At 62.2% G+C, this 11,167-nt stretch overlaps 1 protein-coding gene across 2 annotated transcripts; it reads right to left on the reverse strand.

Annotated features, from left to right (window-relative positions):
- Positions 1–32: 32 nt before the first annotated feature.
- Positions 33–10,533, reverse strand: ARHGAP35 (Rho GTPase activating protein 35). Of its 2 annotated transcripts, none has more exons than XM_051769045.1 (6): positions 6,641–10,533; positions 5,244–5,388; positions 3,988–4,065; positions 2,990–3,121; positions 1,494–1,599; positions 33–383 (listed from the first exon to the last, which is right to left on the reverse strand). In XM_051769045.1, exons 1-6 carry the CDS (start codon positions 10,340–10,342, stop codon positions 50–52), a joined length of 4,497 nt encoding a protein of 1,498 aa, XP_051625005.1. In that variant the 5' UTR covers positions 10,343–10,533; the 3' UTR covers positions 33–49. The 2 variants fall into 2 exon arrangements, with proteins under 2 accessions (XP_051625005.1, XP_051625006.1); XM_051769046.1 differs by having other exon boundaries at positions 239–383; positions 1,498–1,599.
- Positions 10,534–11,167: the final 634 nt, after the last annotated feature.

Below are 11,167 nucleotides of genomic sequence, written 5' to 3' on the forward strand. Positions count from 1 at the left end.
GGGGGGGGTGAGCTCCAGTTTTTTTGGGGATCGGCGGGGGGGGGTGTGCTCAGAGCGCCGGCGGCTCCGGCGGCTGGACGGGCGACTGCGGCGACGGAGGGGGGGTCCGGGGGGGCGAGGGCGGCGCCGGGGAGGGGAAGGGGCCGGCGGAGGAGGAGGAGGAGGAGGAGGGCGAGGCCGGGGCGGCGCCGGGGGGCTCGAGGAGGGGCCGGTTGTAGAAAAAGAAGGGGCACTGCTGGATGAAGAGTTCGATGATTGTCTGGTAGGTCCTGGTGGCCGTCAGCGCGTCCATCGTGCTGAAGTCCGGCCGCATCAGCGTCGGCCAGAAGCAGATGGACAGGTTCTCGCTGGTCATCAGGTTCACCCGGTGGTTGTGGCTCACCCTGGGGGGACAGGGACATGGTGACAATGGGACAGGGACAGGGGGACAATGGGACAGGGACAGGGGGACAATGGGACAGGGGGACAATGGGACAGAGACAGGGGGACAATGGGACAGGGGGACAATGGGACAGGGGGACAATGGGACAGGGACAGGGGGACAATGGGACAGGTTCTCGCTGGTCATCAGGTTCACCCGGTGGTTGTGGCTCACCCTGGGGGGACAGGGGGACAGTGAGGACAGGGGGACAATGGGACAGGGGGACAGTGGGGACAGGGGGACAATGGGACAGGGGGACAGTGGGAAAGGGGGACAATGGGACAGGGACAGGGGGACAATGGGACAGGTTCTCGCTGGTGATCAGGTTCACCCGGTGGTTATGGCTCACCCTGGGGGGACAGGGGGACATGGTGACAATGGGACAGGGACAGGGGGACAATGGGACAGGGACAGGGGGACAGGGGGACAATGGGACAGGTTCTCGCTGGTCATCAGGTTCACCCGGTGGTTGTGGCTCACCCTGGGGGGACAGGGGGACAGGGGGACAATGGGACAGGGGGACAGTGAGGACAGAGGGACAATGGGACATGGTGACAATGAGGACAGGGGGACAATGGGACAGGGGGACAGTGGGACAGGGGGACAATGGGACAGGGGGACAATGGGGACAGGGGGACAGTGAGGACATGAGGACAATGGGGACAGGGGGACAATGGGACAGGTTCCAGAGCCCTGCCCAGTTTTTGGGGTTCCCCAAGGTTTTGGGATCCCCCCAGAGCCCTGCCCAGTTTTTGGGGTCCCCCCCCGAGCCCCTGCCCAGTTTTTGGGGTGCCCCCAGAGCCCTGCCCAGTTTTTGGGGCTCCCCAAGGTTCTGAGGTCCCCCGAGAGCCCCTGCCCAGTTTTTGGGGTGCCCCCAGAGCCCTGCCCAGTTTTTGGGGCTCCCCAAGGTTTTGGGGTCCCTCCAGAGCTCCCGCCCAGTTTCTGGGGTCCCCCAGAGCCCTGCCCAGTTTTTGGGGCTCCCCAAGGTTATGGGGTGCCCCCAGAGCCCTGCCCAGTTTCTGGGGTGCCCCCCCGAGCCCCTGCCCGGTGTTTGGGGTGCCCCCAGACCCACTTGCTGAGGTGCCCGATGACGTATTTGAAGACCTCGTAGTTCTCGCGGGGGAACTTCCTGAGCACCTCCCTCAGCGCGTGGAGCTTCTGCTCCCGGTCGTTGATCTCTGTTGGGAGGGGGAAAAACGGGAATTTTGGGGCTCCTGGAACTGCCCCTCCCACGGAATTGGGAAATTGGGGGGGGTTTGGGGCCGAGGAACCCCCCCAAAAATCAGCCCCCGGCCCTCGGGGGCACGACCGGGGTGAGGGGAGGGGGAATCTGGGGTTGGGAATTGAGGGGGTGGGATCAGCGGTGGGAGGGGTTAAATATGCAAATGAGGGGTGTGGGGTTAATTAATGGGGTTAATTAATGGGGTCAGGGCCACAAGATCATTGATTCCTCCCAAAAGCAACCAGGACTGGGGGGGAAATCTGGGATTGGGGGGTGGGAATTAAGGGGGTGGGATCAGAGGTGAGAGGGGTTAAGTATGCAAATGAGAGTGTGGGGTTAATTAATGGGGTTAATTAAGGGGTCAGGGCCACAAGATCATTGTTCCCCCCCAAAAGAACCCCAGGGCACAACCAGGACTGGGGGAGAATTTAGGATTGGGGGGTGGGAATTAAGGGGGTGGGATAATCAGTGGGAGGGGTCAGTTATGCAAATGAGGGGGGTAGGATTAATTAATGGGGTTAATTAATGGGGTCAGAGCCCCCAGATCATTAATTCCCCACAAAAATAACCTCATGGCACAACCAGGACTGGGGGGGGAATCTGGGATTGGGGGGTGGGAATTAAGGGGGTGGGATCAGTGGTGGGAGGGGTTAAATATGCAAATGAGAGTGTGGGGTTAATTAAGGGGGTTAATTAAAGGGTCAGGGACACAAGATCATTGATCCCCCTAGAAAACAACCAGGACTGGGGGGAAATCTGGGATTGGGGGGTGGGATCAGAGGTGGGAGGGGTTAAATATGCAAAGGAGGTGGGAGGGGTTAATTAAGGGGGTTAATTAATGGGGTCAGAGCCCCCAGATCTTTAATTCCCCACAAAAATAACCTCAGGGCACAACCAGGATTGAGGGAAAATCTGGGACTAGGGAGTGGGAATTGAGGGGGTGGGATCAGCGGTGGGAGGGGTTAAATATGCAAATGAGGGGGTAGTATTAATTAATGGGGTTAATTAATGGGGTCAGGCACCCAGATCATTAATTCCCCACAAAAATAACCTCGTGGCACAACCAGGACTGGGGGGGGGAATCTGGGATTGGGGGGTGGGAATTGAGGGGGTGGGATCAGCGGTGGGAGGGGTTAAATATGCAAATGAGGCACATAGGGTTAATTAATAGGGTTAATTAATGGGTCAGGCACCCAGATCATTGATCCCTCCCAAAAGCAACCAGGACTGGGGGGGGAAATCTGGGATTGGGGGGTGGGAATTCAGGGGGGTGGGACCGGCGGTGGGAGGGGGTTAAATATGCAAAGGAGGTGGGAGGGGCTAATTAGGGGGGCTAATTAACTCACTGTGGGCCTCCACCAGCTCCACCTGCATGGCGTAGGGCACCAGGGGCTCCGGCAGCTCCGAGAAGAAGCTTTTCATGGCCCCGGCCACGGTGTTGACGGTGAAATCCTTCTCGGCCAAGTCCAGCCCGTGGTCTGGGGGGGCACAGTTGGGGGGGTCAGAGCCCCAAAACCCACCCAGGGAGCAGTTCTGGGGGGGTCAGACCCCAAAAACATCCCCAGGGAGCAGTTTGGGGGGCTCAGACCCCAAAAACATCCCCAGGGAGCAGGTTGGGGGGGCTCAGACCCCAAAAACATCCCCAGGGAGTAGTTTGGGGGGCTCAGACCCCAAAAACATCCCCAGGGAGCAGTTTGGGGGGCTCAGACCCCAAAAACATCCCCAGGGAGTAGTTTGGGGGGCTCAGACCCAAAAAACATCCCCAGGGAGTAGTTTGGGGGGGCTCAGACCCAAAAAACATCCCCAGGGAGCAGTTTGGGGGGCTCAGACCCAAAAAACATCCCCAGGGAGCAGTTTGGGGGGCTCAGACCCCAAAACCCACCCAGGGAGCAGTTTGGGGGGCACAGATGCCAAAACCCTCCCAGGGAGCTCAAGGAGCAGTTTGGGGGGCTCAGACCCCAAAAACATCCCCAGGGAGCAGTTTGGGGGGGCTCAGATCCCAAAATTCCCACAGAGAGCCCACCAGGAGCAGCTTGGGGGGCACAGACCCCAAAAACATCCCCATGGAGCAGTTGGGGGGGCTCAGATCCTAAAACCCACCCAGGGAGCAGTTTGGGGGGCACAGACCCTCAAATTCCCCCTGGAAGCCCGTTTTTGGGGTTCCCAGCCCCCTTTTCAGGGTGCCCCGACCCATTTTTGAGGTTCCCAGACCCGTTTTCAGGGTTCCCAGACCCATTTTTGGGGTTCCCAGACCCATTTCCGGGGTTCCCAGGCCCGTTTTCGGGGTTCCCAGACCCGTTTTTGGGGTTCCCAGGCCCGTTTTTGGGGTGCCTGTGGGTGTTACCCTGGTCAAACTGTCGCTGCAGACTCTCCATCTCCGACTTGTTCCCGCTGACCCGGTAAATCCCTTCCGTGCTCAGCCCTGCGGGAACAGCACAAACCTCATTCCCAGCTCCCCAAAATCCAGGATTTATCCCTGCCCTGCTCATCCCAAAGCTCAGGTTTCACTTTAGGTTGGGTTTTTGGGGGGGTTTTAGGGGCAGAAAACCCGGAGGAAGGGGAAGGAGCTGCTCCTTTCCCTCCTTTCCTTGGGCTGCCCCTTCCAGGGGAAAATTCCAGAGAAGGGGGAAAAAAAAAACCCCTGGAGCTCGTTCTGGGGTTAATTTGGGCTGTCCCGGGGGAGAACTCGGCACTAAAAACCCCTGGGAGGGGAAGGGGGACCCCAAAAAAGCTCCCACCCCGAGGGGCTGGGGTGGGAACAGCAAAGCCTGAGGGTGGTGGTTCTCCAGGGGATAACAAAGTTCCTTCTCCCAGGGAATGATGAAGGATCCAGGGAATAATGAAGGATCCTGGGAAGAGTTTGATGCTTCCCAAAAACCTGGGGAGCCCCAAAAAAGGTCCCACCCACAGGATCAGCCCTGAAGGGTCCGGGATGGGACCCAAAAGCCCGAGGTTGGTGTTTCTCCAGGAATAACAAAGTTCCTCCTCCCAGGGGACACCGGGACGATCCCGGCTCTTCCCAAGGATCCAGGGAAGAGTTTGATGCTTCCCAAAAATCTGTGGAGCCCCAGAAAAGGTCCCACCCACAGGATCAGCCCTGAAGGGTCTGGGAGGGGACCCAAAAACCCGAGGGTGGTGTTTCTCCAGCAGGTTCCTTCTCCCAGGGGCCACCAAATCCTCCTCCTCCTGGGGGACACCGGGACGAGCCCGGCTCTTCCCAAGGATCCTGGGAAGAGTTTGATGCTTCCCAAAAATCTGTGGAGCCCCAGAAAAGGTCCCACCCACAGGATCAGCCCTGAAGGGTCTGAGAGGGGACCCAAAAACCCGAAGTTGGTGGTTCTCCAGGGGACAACAAAGGCTCCTTCTCCAGGGGAATAATGAAGGATCCAGGGAAGAGTTTGATGCTTCCCAAAAAAACCTGAGGAGCCCCAAAAAAGGTCCCACCCACAGGATCAGCCCTGAAGGGTCTGGGAGGGGACCTGAAGGCCCAAGGCTGGTGGTTCTCCAGGAATAACAAAGCTCCTCCTCCCGGGGGACGCCGAGGGGGGCCGGGACGGCCCCGGCCCTTCCCCAAAACGCCCTGGGACGGGGTTTCCTCACCCGTGGCCTCGATGTACTCGATGCAGCGCTCGATGAAGACGGGGATGGGCCGCTCGGGGGACACGACGCTGGCCAGGGGCACCCCGAAGTAGCTGCTCTCCCACGTGCTCTTGGTGACCGAGGGCCGCGCCTTGGGCTTTGGTTTCTGTGGGGATTTGGGAGGAGTTCTTGACTGGTTTGTCCTGGGGTTGGGATTTTTGGGGGCTCTTCTGGATTTCGGGGGGGGTTTTTGGGTGTTTTTAATGATTTCTGTGGCTGGGGGAGGCCACCAGTGAGCAACTGGTGTCACCATCAGTGACCAACTGGTGTCACCTTCCCCACCAGTGACCCCTGGGGGACACCACCAGTGACCAACTGGTGTCACCTTCCTCACCAGTGACCAACTGGTGTCACCACCAGTGACCAACTGGTGTCACCTTCCTCACCAGTGACCAACTGGTGTCACCATCAGTGACCAACTGGTGTCACCTTCCTCACCAGTGACCAACTGGTGTCACCATCAGTGACCAACTGGTGTCACCTTCCTCACCAGTGACCAACTGGTGCCACCACCAGTGACCAACTGGTGTCACCACCACTGACCCCTGGGGGACATCACCAGTGACCAACTGGTGTCACCACCAGTGACCAACCAGTGCCACCACCCCCACCAGTGACCCCTGGGGGACACCACCAGTGACCAACTGGTGTCACCCTGCCCACCAGTGACCAACTGGTGCCACCATCCACACCACTGACCCCTTGGAGACACCACCAGTGACCAACTGGTGCCACCACCCCCACCACTGACCCCTGGGGGACACCACCAGTGACCAACTGGTGCCACCACCCCCACCACTGACCCCTGGGGGACACCACCAGTGACCAACTGGTGTCACCACCACTGACCCCTGGGGGACATCACCAGTGACCAACTGGTGCCACCATCCACACCAGTGACCCCTTGGACGGACCATTCCCTCCAGAGTTGGGCTCCACGACCCTCTTGGGTCCCTCCCAACTCAAAACATTCCCTGATCCAACCAGGAGTGACCCCAAAACAACTCCTCTACCACCCCCAAACCCCCTTATCCAGGACAGACCTTGGTGGTCCTCCTGAGGCTGCGCAGGATGTTCAACCTCTTGGATGGACCATTCCCTCCAGAGCTGGGCTCCATGATTTTCATGGATCCCTCCCAACTCAGAACATCCCCTGACCCAAAACCAACTTCTCCAGGACCCCAATCTCCACCCCACCACCCCCAAACACCCCTCAGCCAGGACAGACCTTGGTGGTCCTCCTGAGGCTGCGCAGGACGTTCAACCTCCTGGATGGAACATTCCCTGATCCAAACCCAACTTCTCCAGGACCCCAATCTCCACCCCACCACCCCACCACCCCCTTATCCAGGACAGACCTTGGTGGTCCTCCTGAGGCTGCGCAGGATGTTCCTCCTGCGCGGGTCCTCCCCGTCGGCCGCCTCGTAGGGGATGACGGCGTTGTCGCCCTTGTAGCAGCCCTGGGAGCTCTGCTCCTCCTCCTTCTTGCGGATGATGGGCCCCAGCTCGTCGTCGCTGCCCAGGCTGAGGCTGGGCCGGTAGCCGGCGAAGCGGCCGAGCCGCGGGCAGCGCGCCCGGTACAGGGCGGGCTTGGCGGCCGCCGGGGCCTTGCGGCCGCGCTCCAGGGAGCTCGTGTCCATCTCGCTGTCCGAGCCGTTGCCGCTGCCGTTGGACTGCGCCTTGTTGATGTTGCGGATGGTGATGATCTTGCCCTGGGTGCTGTCGTGGGGCACCGAGTAGATGTTCTCCTCCTCGCTGCGCGGCTTCACCACGGCGTCCATGGGCTCGGCGTAGTCCGAGGGGTCGAAGCAGTCGGCGGGCAGCCAGCCCGAGGAGGACACCGACCTCCTCTGCCCGTCCCGGTGGCCCTGCTCCAGGTAGGAGAGGTCGCCCTTGATGTCGAAGTGCACGGGGGGCTTGGGCTTCACCGGGGGAGGTACTTTGTTGTTCAGCTTGCTCTCGAAAGTGCTCACGACGGAGATGAAGGACAGCCCGTCGTTGCCCTCCAGCTCCATGGAGAGCTTCGAGTGGTCCTTGGGCAGGGCGGGCACGGCGGGCTCCTCCCGGAAGGGGCTGTAGCCGGGGGGCTCCGCGTCCTCCTCCGAGTCCTGCAGGTTGGAGTTGCAGAGGGGGGAGCCGGCGCGGGGCGAGTTGAACACCTCCTCGGTGGTGCTGCACGCCTCGGCCGCGTTGTCGTACATGTGGGCGGCCTCCACGATGTTCTTCTTCTCCACCACGTCCTTGAAGAAGGGCTGGAAGAGCTCCAGCTTGTGCTGGGCGGGCTGGCCGCAGGCCACGGCGGCGAAGCGCCCGTCGATCTCCTGGGCGATCTCCTCGCCCTCCGCCAGCTGCTCGCGGCTCACGTCGTTGTCCAGGATGTCGGCGGAGCCGTCGGTGAGCGCCACGAGCTGCACGGGCACGATGTCCTGCACCTCGCAGAGGAAGGCCCGCAGCACGGCCAGCGACGCCCGGCGCCGCGCCGAGTAGAAGAGGATGTAGCCGTGCACCAGGCGGCTCTTGCGCACGCCGAAGGACGCGTGGTAGGACAGCAGCGACAGCTCCGTGCGCCGCTTGTGGGGCCCCACGGGCAGCTCCAGCAGCACCGAGGAGCCGCCGCTGCCCGGGGCCGGCCGGCAGGCCTGGGCCTGCAGCAGGGGCGGCAGCACGTCGTCGGCGCCGAAGGGGTCCCCGCACATGAGGCACATGACGATGCGCAGGTCCACGTCCGCCAGCTCCTTGAGGCCCGGCGTGGAGCCGACGAGGTTGAGGTTGCGCTTGGAGTCCAGCAGGCCCTTGAGCACCTGGCTGATCTGCTTCTCGTTGATGTTGCGGCCGTAGCCGATGCCGGCCGAGGCCGGGTCCAGGAAGACGCACTGCAGCTTGCTGGCGATCTGCTGGCCCTGCTGGACCAGGCTGTGCAGGGTCTCCCCGCTGGCGTCGCCCCTCTTGTTGACCAGGACCAGCGTCAGGGGCAGGTGCACCAGGTGGTTCTCCCGGCGGCCCAGGGTGGACTCGCGGCTCTTCTCGATGCTCTCCACCACGTAGGACAGCGACTCCTTGGAGTTGTAGAGGCACAGGCAGCCGTGGGGCTGGAAGGTGGGCGTCTGGAAGGCGTTGACGGGCAGCCGCACGTTGCCCTCGATGGGCCGCAGCGACAGCTCGTACATCTTGCCCTCGATGACGTACTTGTCGTCGTTGGTGCACAGCGCCCGGATCTCGTTGGCCAGCTCCCGCGCCAGCCCGTCCTTGCCCAGGATCACCAGGTTGATCCTGTCGATGCCGGAGTCCAGCAGCAGGTTCTTCTGGTTGCGCTCCGAGGGCCGGATGAAGCGGGAGCCCAGCAGCTGCTCCACCTTGGAGTCGGCGCAGCCGGGGCAGCTGGGGCACGTCTCCTTGGTGGGGTGGTACACGAAGTGGATGTGCTTGAGGATGAGGGCGTCGCGCTCGGCCTGCAGCTTCTGCAGGGCCTTGAAGCGCTGCTCCTCGCCCAGCACGTCCTGGATGACGCCCATCTTCTCCTTGCTGGGCTTGGCGTCGAGCTCCAGCTCGTAGAACAGCTCCGAGTACTCCAGGAGCAGCTCCTGGAACTCCTCCTTGGCCTTGTCTATGATCTGCTTCTGGTGCCTGCCGTAGATGTCCATGTACACGGACTCCTCCAGCCACATGTAGAAGTCCTCGTTCATGATGAAGCTCCGAGCCTCCTCCCAGGGCTTCCCGGGCGTGATGAAGGGCGACGTCTCCAGGTTCTCCCGGAAGGCCCTCCTCATCTCCGCCCGCTTCCGCTCGTTCCTCAGCTTCTCCAGGTGGGCCTCGTAGAGCTGCTCGGCGGGCGGCGTCTCCATCAGGTCGAAGGGGATGCGCTCGTTCTCCACGTTGTCCACGTGGCTCGTGGCGTCCCAGGGCGTCTCCTCCAGCACCACGAACCACTTGAGGAAGTCGGGCTTGGCCTCCAGCAGCTTCTCCACCTTGCCCCGGCCCAGGTGGTCGATCTCGTCCAGGTCGGGGATGAGGGCGTCGAAGGCCTGGGGCAGCAGGGCCAGGTAGGTCTTGCGCCGGCGCTCGATGTGCTCCTGCTTGAGGCGGTGCACGTGCTGCAGGAAGAGCTTCTTGGCCTTCTGCGTGCCCTCCAGGTACACGTAGTCCTGGTACTCGGGCGACGGCTGCATCTTGCGGCTCACGTTGGCCCAGGCCTCGTTGTGGCTCTTGACGATGCGGCTCACGAGCCACTCGTACTTGTCCTTGGCCGCCGCGATCTGCTGGCTCTGCTGCTTCAGCGCCTCGAAGTAGGGGATGATCTTGGCCTTGCCCCGGCTCTTGTCCACCAGCTGCACCAGGGTGCTGAAGGCCAGGTCGACGTTGACGTTGGAGCGGGCCGAGGTCTCCACCACCTGCAGGTTCTTCTTGCCCAGGGCGAAGGCGTGGGCGTCGCGGATGTAGCGCTCCACGCCCTCGTCGCACTTGGTCAGCACCACCACGACGGGCTTCTTGGTCTTGGCCAGCTGGTTGTAGAGGTTCGACACGAACTTGAGCTGGTCGTCGAAGTTCCTGTTCATGCCCCGGCTGACGTCGACGCAGAGCAGGAACCCGTCCACCAGCAGCTTCCCGTCGGGCATCTGCTTCTGCTCGAAGTCCTGCTCCAGCCCCAGCTGGTCGGTGCAGAAGTACATGAGCTTCTCCGCCGACGCCAGCTTGGTGGCCGCCGCCCTCTTGATGTAGGGCTGCAGGGCCGTGCTGCGGTGGGGCTGGAAGGTCTGGTCGTCGATGAACTCCGTCTGCTCCACCACGTGCATCTTGCAGTCCACACACTCCTCCAGCGCCCGCACCACCTCCCCCCAGTAGAGGAAGTGGTCATTGTTGACCACCCTGCCCCCGAAGTCACTGGTGCTCAGCACCGACGTGTGGTCCAGGTGGAACTCGTCGGCGCTGGGCCGCACGAAGCGGTTGCAGAGGCAGGACTTGCCGACGCCGCACTGCCCCTTCTCCTTCTCGGTGCCGGACAGCCCCACCACGCTCACGTTGTAGGTGGGAATGCGGGCGTCCTGCTTCCTGGCCATCATCATTGTCCGCTCATCATCCTGTCCCGCTCACACGCTGCTGCTGCTGCTGCTGCTGCTGCTGCTGCTGCTGCTGCTGCTCCCAGGGGGGGGCTCAGGGCGCCGGGGCGGGGCCGCTCCTCGTGCCCATCCCGCTGCCTCAGGCCGTGCTGGTCCCCGTCGGCGGCGTCAGGTGGCCGGCGAGTCCCCCTGGGGGAGGGAGAAAAGGAGAGGTGAGAGGTGGAATCGGTGGTTTGGGGTCTGGCACCCGAATCGTGCCCGGGGGGGTTTGGTGTGTCCTGCACCGGGACGCCGGGGAGGCACCGGAGGTGGTGGAGAGGTGGCGGACACGGCCAAGGGCTCGCCGTGGTGGGCACGGTGTCACTGCACCCCCAACCACTCACTCACGGCCTCACCACCCAACCAAGGGCTTGCCATGGTGGGCACGGCGTCACTGCACCCCCAGCCACTCACTCATGGCTTCACCACCCAACTGGGGCTCATCGTGGTGGGCACGGCTTCTCCAACACAACCAAGGGCTCATCGTGGTGGGCACGGTGTCACTGCACCCCCAACTACTCACTCACACCTTCACCACCCAACTGGGGGCTCACCATGGTGGGCACGGCTTCTCCAACACAACCAAGGGCTCATCGTGGTGGGCACGGCGTCACTGCACCCCCAACCACTCACTCACACCTTCACCACCCAACCAAGGGCTTGCCATGGTGGGACGGCTTCACTGCACCCCCAACCACTCACTCGAGGTTTCTTGGGTGAACTCTGAGGGTCCTTCCACCCCAAACCCTCCAAGATTGACTTTAGGGGGTTCTGAGGCTCCTTCCACTCCAA

Source organism: Manacus candei, unplaced genomic scaffold (genome assembly GCF_025592945.1).
Source record: "Manacus candei isolate 608988 ecotype Guabito, Panama unplaced genomic scaffold, ASM2559294v1 h1tg000101l, whole genome shotgun sequence".
In the NCBI taxonomy this organism is placed as follows: domain Eukaryota; kingdom Metazoa; phylum Chordata; class Aves; order Passeriformes; family Pipridae; genus Manacus; species Manacus candei.